This window comes from Drosophila nasuta, chromosome X (assembly GCF_023558535.2).
Source record: "Drosophila nasuta strain 15112-1781.00 chromosome X, ASM2355853v1, whole genome shotgun sequence".
NCBI lineage: Eukaryota > Metazoa > Arthropoda > Insecta > Diptera > Drosophilidae > Drosophila > Drosophila nasuta.
The window spans coordinates 28,257,542-28,274,257 of record NC_083459.1 but is presented as its reverse complement, the minus strand read 5'-3'; the positions used below and the strand labels follow the sequence as shown (position 1 = coordinate 28,274,257).

The window sequence follows — 16,716 nt, the reverse complement described above, 5'->3', positions numbered from 1 at the left end:
GGCAGCCAGATCAACGAGCGAAAGATCGTCGCAAATTAACAACATTTGGCAACAGATTTACTGCATATTCGTTTCTTGTAATTATTCAGAATTTAAGATGCGGAATCTTTCATTTTGATACACGTTATCCATAGGGTAAACGGGGTATTTTAACTTTGTGCAGAAGGAGGAATTTTCGACCTCATAAAGTACAATCTGGTATATTTTGCACTCTATGGTAACATATATTTTATATGTAGTACTAGATCAATATACCAACTTTAGTCTTTGGTATATTATTAATATTCTGCACCCTATGGTCTATTTTGAATATATGTATTACTATTTCAATATACCAAATGTAGCCTTCGGCATATTTGTTATACCCGCTACCCATAGGGTAGAAGGGTATTATAACTTTGTGCCGGCAGGAAATGTAAGTAACAGGTAGAACGAGGCATCTCCGACCCTATAAAGTGTATATATTCATGATCAGCGTCAACAGCCGAGACGATCTAGCCATGTCCGTCTGTCCGTCTGTCCGTATGAACACCTAGATCTCAGAGACTATAAGAGATAGAGCTATATTTTTTGACAGCATTTGTTATGTGTTCACGCAGATCAAGTTTGTTTCAAATTTTTGCCACGCCCCCTTTCACCCCCGAAAATCAAATCAAAAACGAATTTTAAAGCTAGAGCTGTGATTTTTGGTGTATGCAATAATAACTATAGTATTTAGAAGTCCTGAAAATTTGGTTGCGATCAGATAAAAATTGTCGAAGTTATTAAAGAAATACTTTTGTATGGGCAAAAACGCCTACTTACTAGGGCTCTTAGTTGCTTTGGCTGACAATCTGGTACATTGTGCCGTCTATGGTATATTTTGAATGTGGTACTATATTGATATACCAAATATATCATTTGGTATATTTTTAGTATTTTTGTAGTGTTTTTGGTATATTTTAAAAATAATACCGCAATATTTTGCTTTTATTCAAAATGGGTAGCGGGTATCTCACAGTCGAGCATACTCAACTATAGCTTTCTTAGTTGATGTTTGCCATTTGGCATTTGCAGTGGATTATGACACAGCAAATCTTTTTGCTAGGAATGTTGTACTTTACGGGCTTTTTGCAGGTGAATTCCCTGTAAATTCGAGAAGCTGCTAGCTGAGTGTATTATACCATATTTGTTGACATGATTCAAGATTAAAAAGAAAGAACATGTCTTAGTATAATCAGCTCATTTATAAAGAACATTTATTAAAGTAATCGTTATGGGAAATGGTATTCTAGATATTCCAACAGTTTTCTTTAGCTTTCTTTAGGATTGATTGATTTAAGATTTATTTATCGTTTTAATAGAGTTTCAAAAATAACAGAATATCCAATTAATATTACTCCTTAAAGTTTAAACTAAATTCGGTTCCATTAGTGTTCATCTGGGCACACTATACAATCCCTTTTGAAGTTAGAGTCTCATTTAAGTTCTGCTGACTATGCAATGGGCAACTGAATGCAATTACTTTATATAGTTTAAATACATCAATAAAAACACTAAATTAAACAAATTATCAATTCACTTATTGGATATGCATCTGGAAACCCTATTAGTATACCTCTGGTCACACTGTTAATAAGTATTGACAGTTTGATACAAAACTATTATGAAGTTTGAGCTCTCGATGCAAAAGGTAACTACTTTATATAGTCTTAATACATCAATAAAAACTTTGTTTTACGCAAATTAGATTAACTAGTTTCCAGGGTATGTGTATGTGCGACTACCGATAACTGGCTGCCGAGAGTGCAGCGAATGCATTAAGATGCAGGATTTTTTATATTGTAAATATTTAGTATTTGCGTGTTTGTGTTTTGTTTTGAGCTGCGCTTCTTGACATGGTTAACAAACGTGTATAGAAATATGCCATACTATATAGAAATAAATATACTATATATATATGTATATATATATATATATGAGGTTCAAGGGGTCAAGGCTTTGTGCTCATTTCAGTACGCTGTGTGTTTGTGTGTGTGTGTTTGTGCGTCCTCCGTCCGTTTGTCGTTTTGTCACTTCTCGTTGAAAGGTTGTGCCATATTTTACAGTTTTGCCAGCGCTGACTTTGATTACAAATGATGGCGCCTTCTTTTGTTGCTGCACTCTCGCTTTGTTTCGACAGCGGCAACGGAGATAGAGATAGAGAAAGTGAAAGAGCAAGAGAGGGAGAAAGCGAGCGCGAGAGCGAGAGAGAGTGAAAGTTGCCATTGCCAGCGGGCATTTTGCATATGAGTAGTTAGTCAAGGTTCACCTCGGCGTATACGTAATATGCCGTAGCAAAGAATGCGCTTCCGTTTTGACAACTACATATATACCCTATATACAATGTGTGTGTGCGTGTGTGAGTGTATTTTGTTTAGATTTGATTTATAGAGCATGCAAAAGGTTTTCTCGGCCTACAGAAAGTCTAACAATTAAATATCGCAACGCACACATTTTTTTTTTGTTGTCTTTCTATTATGATTATTTTAAATTAGTTTTAGTTTTTCGTTTAAAGGGAAAGGGAATTGTTATTGTTGTTGTTGTTTGTTGTGTGTTTAGTTTTGTTTTTTTTTGTAGTTGTTTAGTTTTTAGTTTTGTTGAAGTAGAAGTAGGAGAAGTAGAAGTTGAATTGATTTGGTTGTTGGACACTTACCAAGCGATAGCTTCTCACCAGAATCTGGTGGCAGTGTAAAACCTAGCAGTGCCATCGAGGCGATCAATACGCACGGCACAATCAAATTGAAAAAATAGTATAAAGTTTTGCGTCGTATCAAAATGGCGAATGTTATGTCAATATAAGGTTCTGGGCAGCAATTATAGTAGATTTCATTACGTTTACCGGGCACACCTTTTTTTTGGGTATGCACAATATATATATGTGGTTATCGATAGTTATCGATAGTATTGGAATAATTTTGATTTGATGAGATGGATGTTGGTTGGTTGTTTGGTGGGAGGAGGATCGAGGGCCATATGCAGAAGAAGAGAAGATGAGAGAGATTAATTCATTAACAAAGAATTAGATTAGTATTATTAGACTTAAAAATATTCATCAATTAGTACGCATTCCCTATGTTGTTATCGTTATCGTTATCACTCGTTGTGCGTGCGTGTCTTAACTTACCTAACAAGTCCCATTCGCCGTTGGTTATGAAACTTGAGATGTCGCCACCAGCCTCATCTTGCAATTGCAAATCCAACTGCAAATAAAAAAACAAAAAGAAGGAAAACATTCGAATGTTTGTGTTAATGTCGGAATGTGTCCATCGTATATAAATGTATGTGTTTGTGTGTATATAATGTATATTTAATCCGCATTTGGTGTGTTGTTGATATTATTATTCTGGTTGTTGTTATTATTCTTTCATTTATGCTGCTTGCTGGGATTTGTGGCCAAAGTCCGGCACACTGAGACAAGCTTAAGCTGTTGACCAAAAAGGCTGCAAAATGTAATAATTTTATCACCAAAACAACAAGACACACACACACACATACACTTGAATGTGTGTACTTCTCATATGGACACACTAAATACTGCTTAAGCTGCGCTAAAGTCCTCGACAAGACCGTTCAGTGGTTTACCCTCAAGACCAAAATCTCACACACAAACATACTCTCACATACTTTTCTATGTGGTAAGCCTTATTCACACACACACACACACACTCACACATACTTGAGTTAGATTCCCGAAAAAAAAACTTGGCCCAATTACAAATTGATTTATCGCACTTACACTTAACAACAGTTTATGCGATTTGGTTTTGCACAAGTTTTATTTTCGGCCAGCGACGGAATAGACAGAGAGAGAAAAACACACTTAAGTCCAATAAATAACTGTATATTTCAGCTAGTCAATTGAATGTTAGACCCGCAAATACCCAGCACAAATATCTATAATAGATTCCAAATATCTATCACATACATATAGAGATAGCAAAGTGGTGAATCAGCAGAGTTGCTTATAAGGTATGATTCAGACTCATTTACATACTATCGATTACGCATAGATTACTATCGAGTAAGCACAATCGATAGATTCAAATCGCAAATTTTCTAGTAAAAGTGATAATAGTAAAATACAATAATATTGAGTTATAAGATTTTACTATCGATAGTAAGTTTGTATTCGATGTAAAATTCCTATAATTATAAAAACGAAAATGTATAAATTATACATTTAATACATTTATAGTAGCGATACATTGCATAGTAGCGATAGAAATTTGCAAATAAAAAGTAAACGAGGTAAAAATTTAATTTGCTTCGCGGGCATTTTATTGTTATTTTTGTTTGTTTCAAATAAATTGAAAATTGCAAGAACGATTTTATACTATCGATAGCAAATTAGCAGTAATTCGATATGCAAAATTATCGTATCGATACCAGAACAATGATTTCAAACTATCGATAGTAAATTACCATTACTTTGATTTGCAAAGCTATTGAATCAAGATCAGAAAAAAACTATTCGATACTATTGATAGTAAGTTATCGAATCAACTATTGTTAAACTAATGGAAGCCCGTAATAATAATTGTAGATAAATTTTGCTGACAATTTGCATTGCAAATGAATAAACGTTTATTGAAGATCGTTTACCAAACAACAAATGAAACTGTGTAGGGTTGACGAGCTTCGCAAATGTAATTCATGTTGGCGGTGCAAGGCTGATCATTCATTTCTCTCACTAGCGGATTTTCGCGATTGTAGACCAAATGATCGCAGTGCTCGTTATTGCCAGCATTATCGGGTTGTCCGCGTGCCCAGGCATCGATGGTCAAGGCTTTGCCATTGGCAAACCAAACGTGCTCACTTTGTTTGGCCAAATCGGTGCCCGATGTCCAATAGTGATTGGGATAGCCAAATGAGTTCAAATGGTTGGCGATCGCCTGCCATTCCTGAGTGGTCTCCAGGCTGATCAAACTGGCATCCATGCGACGACACGCCTCAAAGGCAGCAAACCAATTGGCTTTTATAGTGTTCTCAAAATAATAATATCCATTGCCGATTTGCACAAACGGTGTCACCTGTAAATCCGTGGCACCTGCACATATGTACATGTGTATACGGTTTTATTTGGTTTATGTGTTTACATGTGATCACACTCACCTTCCTTGATGGTGGGCGTGATCGTGTGTGCCAGACTTATGGCAAGCCAGGCAAACAAGCTAACAAGACGCGCTGAATTCTTAAACATTTTCACTTTCGAATGAATACAATTGCATCGCAGCAGCTTTCTTTTATACTCCCCAAAAGCTTTTATACGCTCTTTTATCAAGGTATTTTGCACATTTCGTTTATCACTCTTGAACACGCACAATTAAATTGTACATCTTTCAATATGAATGTTTTATGATAAGTCATTTTATCAGCACATACATTCCTTTCATTGATTGTAGAGGAGCTAATAATAGATTTTGTAGGTCGAGTAAATTGCATATTTCTAATTGTTTATACCATTTAGAAAGTGCATAAAAATGTGGAATTTGAAAAGCAAAATAATGTTATACTAGAAAGTTGAATTGACATTGTAAATCAGGGTGTGCACTACATATGTCCTTAACTGTAGTATCATTATGTCTTTTGCTGCCCACAATGCTGTCATTTTGTCAATAAAAAGTCATATAAAACTCACGCATAACTTTTCCAAGTTTGAGTGTGTGTGTGTAACTTGTACAGTTCGGAAAAACAAACAAAAAATCGCTTTTCTTACTTGTTTTTCGCTCATCTTTGGGGTTGGGTAAATACAAGTATATTTTGTGCTGGTTTTTTTTTTTGTGATATTCCTTGTCCAATGGGCGTCATTTGGCTTGTTTAGTTTGCTCCTTAGATATAGCATATATAGTATATGTAGAATGTGTGAGGGTCAGGAACATTCGAAGAAGAAGCGACTCGAACTGGGGTTGATAAAACTTTTCTCATTTAAATGTTCCAAAACAAAAGGGGGCGCTAGACAAACAGCAGCAGCAGCAGCATCTCTTTCGCCTTTTGTGCAAATCAAGTCAAAGTCAAAAAGTGTTAATGTAGTTGTAAGCAAACACACACACACACACAGACACACACGCACAACTTAATTGTAGCTGTGCTCGCTGAAATTCATTTATTTATTTAGCATTTTTTCTTTTTTGTTTGCTTGCTAAGACTATGTCTTAGAAATTGCCAAAATGAAATCCAAATAGTCCCTTTCACTCACTCACTCAGTCATAAATTAGAAGATTTCTAATTAAAACTATTTAACTTTTGTGAGCGATTGTGAGATCATAATTAGATTTACATTTGTTCAACAACAATTACACAAAATGCTGCGCTGATGAGATGTCAACATTAATACCATTTGAATGGTTTCATGACTTAATGAGTGCACTCATCTATGCTGTGTCGCTAGTCATAAATCAATTTGTTTTGACTTCGATGAGAACAAAACCAAATCCAATGAAACTGAATTTCATAGATACAATAATGTTGTTCCTACTTCCTTCCATCAATCCGCTAAAAATATGACAGAAGGGTATTCTAACTTTGTGCCTCCACGATATGTAAGTAACAAGCAAAAGGAGTCATCTACGACTCTATAAAGTATATTTATGTTATTCTTGATCAGCGTCAACAGTCGATATAGCCATGTCTGTTAATTAATTTAGTATATTCCATAATTAATACCGTTCTATATTTTTAGTATTTGGTATTGCCCTTTGGTATATATTTAGTATTTGTGCGGTATATTAATTTAGTATATTTCATATATATTCTAAATTATTCACCTTCGGTATATTTTTAGTATTTGTGCGGTATAATTAATTTAGTATATTCCATAATTAATACCGCACTATATATTTAGTATATGGTATTGGCCTTTGGAATATCTTTAGTATTTGTGCGGTATATTAATTTAGTATATTCCATAATTAATACCGCACTATATATTTAGTATTTGGTATTGGCCTTTGGTATATCTTTAGTATTTGTGCGGTATATTAATTTAGTATATTCCATAATTAATACCTCATTATATATTTAGTATTTGGTATTGGCCTTTGGTATATCTTTAGTATTTGTGCGGTATATTAATTTAGTATATTCCATAATACCGCATTATATCTTTAGTATTTTTGCGGTATATTAATTTAGTATATTCCATAATTAATACCGCACTACATATTTGGTATTTGGTATTGGCCTTTGGTATATCTTTAGTATTTGTGCGGTATATTAATTTAGTATATTCCATATTTAATACCGCATTATATATTTAGTATTTGTGAGGTTTATTAATTTAGTATATATTTCAAAATTAATACCGCACTATATATTTAGTATTTGGTGTTGGCCTTTGGTATATCTTTAGTATTTGTGCGGTATATTAATTTAGTATATTCCATAATTAATACCGCATTATATATTTAGTATTTGGTGTTGGCCTTTGGTATGTTTTTAGTTCTTGTGCGGTATATTAATTTAGTATATTCCATAATTAATACCGCACTATATATTTAGTATATGGTATTGGCCTTTGGAATATCTTTAGTATTTGTGCGGTATATTAATTTAGTATATTCCATAATTAATACCGCACTATATATTTAGTATTTGGTGTTGGCCTTTGGTATATCTTTAGTATTTGTGCGGTATATTAATTTAGTATATTCCATAATACCGCATTATATATTTAGTATTTGGTATTGGCCTTTGGTATATCTTTAGTATTTGTGCGGAAGATTAATTTAGTATATTCCATAATTAATACCGCTCTATATTTTTAGTATTTGGTATTTGCCTTTGGTATATGTTTAGTATTTGTGCGGTATATTAATTTAGTATATTTCATAATTCATACCGCACTATATATTTAGTATTTGGTATTTGCCTTTGGTATATTTGTAGAATTTTGCGTTATATTAATTAGGTATATTTTAAGACTAATACCGAACTGTTTTGTAGTGTTGAGCACACTCGACTGTAGCTTTCGTACTTGACGTTTTTTGTCAATCTTAAAGATTAAATCATTATCGCCCATAAAAAGCAAGCTGCGCTCATCAAGTGTTGTGACATTTGTCTCCCCTTTTTTAATGCAAAATACTGTCAGCTAGTTAAGTTTTAACCTGTTGGGGCAACGATGTTAAGCAGTTGCTTTTAAATAAACATAAATATTTAATTTTAGTGTCAACTATTAAACGTAATCCTCTTGCTCTTAGTTTTTGCTTAATGGCTTTTGTTGTGCGCGTTAAAAAAAAAAAAACAAAAACTGATGCAACATTTTCGATTTTCTTGAGTTTTATTTTTGTTTTTGTCTTGTGCTTGTGGCCCCTTGACGGCAATTTGCCCATTTTCATTTTATGGCCAGAAGGGCTTCGACTGCTTGCTGCGCTGAGCTGCGTTCGAGCTTCATTAAAAATTGAGACACCCGCAGACAGGACTTTTACTTTGCCTGCCTGCTTGCTTGCTGTTACGACTCGTTTTACTTTCTCTCTATGCAGCAGAAATATGCAAAAATACATTTGACTTGAAGTAACATCAGGTTGCATTTTATAGCTACTTACTCACTACTACAACATATAAAATAGATCTGATTAACTTAATATTTATGCAATCAAATACCTTTTCTTTACAGTTTAGAGGCAGTGAAATTTTTCGGGGCAAAAATTAATGAGTATAAACAAAAGTGTGTTTAAGTGATAAGATAAAAGTTATGGCCACAATAAACGAGATAAATGGCACGCTCTATTCGTCTGAGGTGGAAGAATAAAAGCATAAAATGGGGAAGAAAGAAGAGTTTTAGTATACTAGAAACTGCATGAAGAGGAGAGAGAAAATTAAATAAAATTTGAGAATAATAAACATCGTTTTTCGCATTTCCTACAAGCGAAATAAGATTAAATTGAGCATTTAACTAAAAATATATTTAAAATGAATAAAGAGATCAATAAATGTTAGATATAGTGCTACTTGAAAATAATATGACATAGTAAGAGTATATACTGAAAAAAGTATTTTTTGTGTAGCAGTATTAATTAGTATTACTGTCATACGAAATATTTTATATAGTATATACTGTTATTATAATATACTGAAAAAGTATTTTTTATAAGGGCACTTTGTATATCAGTATTTATTTGATAACAATATGGTATAATAATAGTACATATTGAAAAGATGTTATGTAAATAAATTAAATCCATTTAGCTACTTTAGCTCAATTTTAAATATATGAAGAAATGTTTGATAAATTGCTAAATGAAAATAGTAATAGTATTTTTTATAACAGTATTTCGTATAAATACAATAGTATAATGCTGTTTGTTTTCTTATTATACCCAAAAATTAGCTACTTTAACCATATGCACATATATTATCCCAAAATATTTATTTTAGATATACATTTTTCTTGACAACTTTTTCAATCGTTTGCTATTCAAAATCAGTTTGTAAAATCAATTTAAAGTAGTTTGCCTTTCTTAATTTATTTCAAATTATGTTTTCACCTGTCTCTTGTCAAAGTTTAAGCTCTGAGCGAACGGTTTTGTGGAGCGGAAGAGGACAAGACAAGACACTGAGCACCGTGTTGTGTATTAAAACTGTCGCTGATTAACCCAAGACGACTTTTATTTGTTGGCCGACCCTAGCTTAACCCTTTTTTTTTGTGCTGCTTCTTGTATAACCCATTTAACTGTCACAACAGACTGGGCCATATATATATACATATATATATATATACTACGTACACAGCGAGACGAAGGATTGGGGAAAAACGTTGTGTGTGACAGCAGCCACTCAATAAACTTGAGCACGTAAAGTTTTTGCATCAACATAAAAATAAAACTCAAGTCGTTGGCAGCGCGCACAATTTGCTAAGCTGCGTTTACCTATTTTTGGTATTTTTCGTACTTTGGTATTTTTGTGCTAACCCAGGCCAAAGTAAGTCTCACGGTGTGTGTGTGTGTGTGCGCGTTTATATCGGGTTAAGAGGGGTTAAGAGTGTGGGGTTAATGTTAACTGCGTACTGGAATACTGAATACCAGCTGCTGCCATTGGCGTTACGCAGTTTTAAAGTTTGCTGCTAACTTTGCCTTTGACATTCACGACATCATTTGCACTGGCTAAAAAACACAGAACTTACATCATTTGCCTTAATCACACACTAAACTCGTTCTTTAATAAATTCGGCAAACAAATATAAGTATAATTTATTATTCCAATAATAATGCTGATTTGAATTTGAAAGAAAAGCATATTTCCATCTGAGAAGCACAGTAAATAGTATTTGATGGCAATAAATGGTATATTATTTATACTCTCTCTTAAAATTGTCTTGCTTTTTTTTTTTTTTAAATTTTTATCATTTAAATTTGAATTAAAAATTAATCTCACTTTTGATTAGATTAATAGATGCTTTAAATAGATTTGTAAACTAAAAGAGTATTTAAATAAATAGTATTAGATAAACAGTATATTATTTATGTATTTTAAATACAATTTTTTTAACTTTTCTTTTTTAAAAATTTTGAATTAATTGAAACTAAATAATAAACTCTATTTTAATTAGATTAATAGATGGTTAAAATATTGATTTTTGAGCTAAAAACAGTATTTAAACAAATAGTATTTGATAGCAATAAATAGTATATTACTTTTATGCTTTAAATACACCTTTTTAAGCTTCTCATTTTTTTTATTTAAAAACTTCTTGTATTTAAATTAAATAATAAGCTCAATGAGATTAATAGATACTTCAATTAGATTTGTAAGCTAAAAACAGTATTTTAAATATACTACAGTAGTTAGTACAACAGTATTATACTGATTTCCTTAAAGAGAATGATTGTCAAATTCAGAACTAATACAAAACATAATACTAACAATAATGCAAATACCACGTCAGGGCACATTACTAATAACAATAGTTAGATAAGTTATAAAAGACGAATGACTTTCTTAAATCAATGTGGCAGCTAATGAAAATGCAAATAGTACTTGTTACTTGCCATCCAATCAAACAGTGCGAATGATTGATGGCTTAAGAACCACAGTGAGTTCAATTAAATGCAAATCAGCATCAAAAGTGAGGCTAAGTGCAAATTTAAGATATGCCAGAAGAAGAAGATGAAGACGAAGAAGAAGAAGAAGATGAGGAAGTAGTATTTAGTATCGAAATGCACTCAACACGCTTCCACGGGTATCAAAAAAGGAATGCAAGCAGTCAACTAGTCATCAACATCATCAGCATCAAAACGTCATTATCGCATTGAAGTCGTCATCATCATCATCATTTTGCTGGCAGGCAGAATTAATCGCCAGCCAAACGAAATCGACTTTGCTGATGGAACTACTACATATACATACATACATACATATATATAACATAGTATACGTAGGGGTAAAGAATGGCAAATGGTTTGAGGCTCAGAGATTTTGTGCTGCAGAGATAAGCACTTACGACGCAGCCAGGGCCATTGTCAAAAAGTTTTAGCGATTTCGAATGGCTGCTGATGCTGCTGCCTCGGCAAACTACTTGTCATCTGCCCGCTGGTGTTATACGAGGTAGGCAAACAGCACGGGTGGGAGGAGCAGGAGAAGGCAAGGACAAACGAGTCCTTCGACCAGTATCTGGGGGTTTTTAGCTATGGCTCTGTGTGTTCGCTCAGCTTAGCCTTTGTCTCAGTTACAGTTGAACTGACATTGAATTAATTGCAATTGCTTTGGCGCAAGAGTGCGACAACAATACAGATAGACAGAGAGAGAGAGAGAGAGAGAGAGTACCACTTGATGTTTACACTGCTCGACAGCGACAAAGCCAATAACAGTTGCGAGACACTGTAAAACGGCATGAAGGCAAAGGCAAAGGCAAAACAGCATCTCGATAACATCTCGAGCAATAACTGTTACACTAAACGTTATAGTAACCGTTTTGGGGCCAAGACTTCTCTAATAACTGAGGGCTCAAGTGAAAGAGTGTAAGCCAGTAGCACTTACTCTGCGGCTCAATAGTTACCGCAACAGTTATACAATTTATTCGATATGATAACAGTTGTAGTTATATTGGCAATACAAGTTGAAATTGCAGTTCATATAATAGCAGAAATATGTTAGGCAGCTACACGACTTTTTGCCATCACAATAGTAACTGAGCAAGTAACAGTTACTGTGACTCAATAGTGACATCGTAACGATAACAGTTGAAAAAGTTGACAGTGCAGTTCAATTAATAGTGGAAGTATATTAGATAATGTAAAAGTAACGAATAAAAAGTAGCAGTTACTGTGACTAAATAGTGTAAAATAGCCCTTGAAAATGTTGAAATTGTAGTTTAATTAATAGTATAAATATAATAGGTTAGTATGTATTAATAGAAGTAACGAATATAAAAAACAATTACAAGTTATTCTAACACAATAATAACTAAGCAAGTAGCAGTTACTGTGACTCAATAGTGACACTGTAGCATTTGTACAATTGTTTCGTAAAGATAACAGTTGAAAAAGTTGACAGTGCAGTTCAATTAATAGTGGAAGTATATTAGATAATGTAAAAGTAACGAATAAAAAGTAGCAGTTACTGTGACTAAATAGTGACTGTAAAATAGCTGTTGAAAATGTTGAAATTGTAGTTTAATTAATAGTATAAATATGATAGGATAGTATGTATTAACGAATATAAAAAACAATTACAAGATATTCTAACACAATAGTAACTAAGCAAGTAGCAGTTACTGTGACTCAATAGTGATTATACAATTTGTATAATTGTTTCTTAAAGATAACAGTTGAAAAGTCGAGATTTTAGTTCTATTGGAATTATATTAGGTTATGTAGAAGTCACAAATATAGAAAGCAGTTACAACAAAAGTAGCAGTTACTTTAGCGAAATAGAAACAGAAATCTCAAGTACAACAGTTAACATTTATTGTAACCGTCAGAAGACAACCAAAAAGAGACGCACTAATGGCAGTAAAAGTAACAGTTACTGTTCCAGTAGCAGTCACAGTTACAGACGCTCTGAACGTTTCTGTTACAGCTGCCGTTTTAATAACACTAAGAGACTACAAACTGCAGTAAAAGCGAGAGAACGTTGGCAAGCCAAGTAGTACAAGACCATTAAAAGTAAAAGTAGCTGCAGTACAAACAAGTTAAAATCGCAGTTACCTGCTCCATGTATAGTAACAGAAAAAGTCACAGTTAAAGCATCACAAAGTTAACACCTGTAAAAGGGTTACAACAGGCTGCATTTAACAGCTAATTAACATAGGTAATTATATGAAGATGCAAGTAAAAACCACACTGAAGTGTTCATAGTGTAAATGGGCCACGAAAATTGGGAAATGCCATCAACGACGAGACGAACAAAAATAATTAATTTATGTAAATAAGTCCTCTCGAAACGTCGCGCTGCGTTTGAAAACAATTAAATTTTCGGGGCGAAAAGTCTTTTGCGGCAACTTCCACCAGATTTTTGTTTGTTTTCGTTTTTTGTTTTTGGGGTGCACAACTAATGCATTTGCAATGCGCAGGCCAAAGGAAATGAAATGCAAAGAAAGCCAAGTAGTTGAGGTAGCTAGGAAGCCAGAAGAGCGAGCGACGAGTACTTGCGTACTTATCAAAAAAAAGTACGAGTACCGGGTACTGAGTACATATTTTTGATGACACTTATTACTGCAGTGGACAGCAGCAGCAGCCGTGGGCATGCAGCTGGGTGGGGACACTCAAGGTCGCGTCTGGACAGGCGCAACTTGTCGCATATTTATCTAGTTGGCAAGTGAGGGTAACGCTAAAAAATGTTATACGTATAGAAAAATGCCTGAGAAAGCCACTCGAGAACGGCTGCACTCCGAGCTGTTTAACCACACTTGTGACATACCCTAACACTGAGTTGAGTTGAATAAATGCTTATTTCTAACCATATCGCACTTAACGGTCACTTTGTTTTAGCTTATTTTGATGAGTCGTAAAAATATATAACAAAATATAGTAATTACAAAATATCATATACATCACGAATCAAGTTGCTTAAGTTGCTTCTTTTTATTTAGTTAAAAGAGGCAGTTAAGTGAGATATATTTAGCTGCAGTTGTAGCTTGCAAGTTTTGAGCACTTTGCATTTTAAAAATTTCAGCTTTTCGCTTCAAGACAACTAATATTGCTTAACTTCATATTTATTCGCTTGGCAATCTTTTTTTTTTCGTTCGGACTTGAGGCCGTTAAGTGTGTTACTTTAATGAGTCTGCAATTTTAGCAAATTTCTAATCCTAATTGGTTGTAAATTTAAAATATTTTTTTTTATTACAAAAGTAATGTTGCTTCTCCAAATGTAATTTCTTTTAGCTGCTAAATTTCCAAGACACATCTGTGGCCGCTAAGCGAGAAACATTAGGATTTACGATTTTACGTACACTTCGCAAAACTAATTGGTTCTGAATTTAAAATATTACATCTTCAGCAAAAATGATGTGGCTTCTCTAAATGTAATTTCTTGTAGCTACCAAATTTCGTAGTCTAGTCTGTGGCCGTTAAGCGAGATACTTCACAAATCTTGTTGCTCCACTTTATGTTTTATCAGTTAACCGTCCTGAGTTGGCCGGTAAGCAAGATATATATGTATATTCAAATGCTATTTAAGCAAAGTTGCAAATGTTATAACCCTGCATTTAGAGTATTACGTTGGTCGTTGTTGTTGGGCCCTTATGTTTCCATTTGATTGCTGGGAGTTTTACCTTGAATCTAGCTAACTTGGATGCAGTTTCACGTCCAGAAATTTGTTTACTTCGCCAAGCTATGCGCTATTTACTTAACAACCTCTCTTCTGTTGACGTCGTCGTCGTCGTCGTTGTTGTTGTTGTTGTTCCTTCTACTTCTTGTTGTTAGTTGTTGTTTGATTATTGTTGTTGCTTTTGTTGCTGTTGCTGGTTTATTTGCAATTTGCATACACTTTTCTTCTTGTACTCGTAATTGGGTAATTTAAATTTTGTTTGAAGTTTTGCACAACATTTCTTCAGTGTTTGTTTCGTCTCTTTGTTCGTTACGAAATGCAAGCAAACTCGAAGGTAAAGCCAAGGCTACGATTTATACTACCTAAAGCACACTCTTTTTTGTTGGATAGCTCTTTCTGTCTTTCATTCTCTGTTTCTCATTGTTGAATCCAAATCAAATTCTTTTGTATTTGGCATAGCAAAAGGCATTATCAATCAATTGAAGTGCTATCTGCGCTATTGCAAAGCGAGCAAATCAAAGTAAAGAAGCAATAGTTGAATTAATGGCATGTTTGCCCAAGCATGATCACACTGCTGACGTTAGGCAAATGTCATTATAGAGCCCACACAAAAGTATTCATTCAGTGTAAGAACACTTCAAATGAAATGGATTCATGCAAAATTTTAGTCTTGAATTTGCACTTTTTACTCGTTTAACTAATCAAAATAAATGGAAGTATACTGGCAACACTTTTGATGCAAATAAACAGTACACGTTGCGTATGAGTAATAATTTATATGGACATTAATCATACGCAGCGTTGTCTAAGTCAATGCATATGAAAATTATGCTCTTAGAATAATGTATGACAATCAAAAGTGCACTTCAAATAAACGTACTATGCGTATGAGTAATATGCACTAATATGTTATTTGCATATTAATCATACGCAGCGTTGTCTAAGTCATTTTTTTGTAGTAGAAGTAATACTTTAAATTCATAACTAATTACGTTTGTTTAGAAATGCTTAGCATAATGCTAGCAATTAAAGTTGCACTTCAAGTTAGCATACTCTGCGTATGAGTAATATTATATATATGCATGCTACTCATACGCTGCGTTGTACACTTGACAACTAATTTATGGCACACTCGCGCTTAATTTGAATCTAATCAAAACCTTCTTTTAATTGCATGTTTTGTGTGGTTCACGTTTTTTTGAGCTTAAATTTAATATCATAATAATTATTTTCAGTCTTTATGTTGGACAACAACGAAGACGCGGGGAGTAAAGCAGAGGACGCAGATGAACACACACACACACACACACACACACACACACACACACAGCAGCAACAACAATGCTAACAACAATGGCAACAGCTGTAAGTAAGTGGCTAAGTGAGTATGGCCAAGAGTGCTTATTTGTTCAAGTGCTCTTGAATGAGAATAGCATGAGAACAGCAGCAGCAGCAAGAGTGTCGCAAAAGCAGATGCAGCAGAAGACGACAAAGCGCAGTAAGAGATAGAGACAGAGAGAGAGAGAGAGAGAGGGAGAGAGAGAGTGAAGGAGGCGAGAAAAACAAAAGTGACAGTAAAACGTTGTAGGCGAAAAGAATGCTACAAAATTATAACCAACAGTCGCTAGCAGGCCACATCGCCATCTTCCCTCCAACCCCCTCAACACACTCGTCGCTCATCACTTGTCTGGCGTGAGAATGACAACACACCAACCCCCTCCACAACCCCCTCCACAATGTGGCACCCCAATGACCGGCTGCATAACTTTGAAGACACCAGCGAGCACACAAAATGTTTTCAGTCCAAGTTATATAAAATGCTTAACTATAAGCAACAAAAGTAAAAAGGCACAGTTCCTCAAGTATCTTTTTGAAAATAGACTAATTTTTTTTAAAGATTTTTTTTTGGTAATTCAAAATATAAGCTCATTTTCATAAAACTTATTTTAAAAAAACGAGACGAAAATAGCATTGAGTAAATCTCGTATTCTTCAC

General features: G+C 33.9%; 2 protein-coding genes across 2 annotated transcripts in view; both read right to left on the bottom strand.

Annotated features, from left to right (window-relative positions):
- Positions 1-16,716, bottom strand: part of LOC132795011 (neuronal acetylcholine receptor subunit alpha-7) — a 212,414-nt gene that overhangs the window by 24,033 nt on the left and 171,665 nt on the right. The window contains 2 exon segments of the mRNA XM_060805400.1: positions 2,675-2,869; positions 3,146-3,221. Coding sequence (XP_060661383.1) covers positions 2,675-2,869; positions 3,146-3,221 — 271 coding nt within the window.
- LOC132795013 (C-type lectin 37Da-like) lies at positions 4,559-5,242 on the bottom strand. Its single transcript, XM_060805403.1, has 2 exons — positions 5,134-5,242; positions 4,559-5,068 (listed from the first exon to the last, which is right to left on the bottom strand). Exons 1-2 carry the CDS (start codon positions 5,219-5,221, stop codon positions 4,620-4,622), a joined length of 537 nt encoding a protein of 178 aa, XP_060661386.1. The 5' UTR covers positions 5,222-5,242; the 3' UTR covers positions 4,559-4,619.

What these genes read in the sequence shown, in the direction of transcription:
- LOC132795013 (XM_060805403.1), bottom strand. Translation starts at nt 5,221, where the DNA reads ATGTTTAAGAATTCAGCGCGTCTTGTTAGCTTGTTTGCCTGGCTTGCC. An exon ending in CACGCCCACCATCAAGGAAG is followed by an intron (nt 5,069 to 5,133) that starts GTGAGTGTGATC and finishes ACATATGTGCAG; the next exon opens with GTGCCACGGATTTACAGGTG.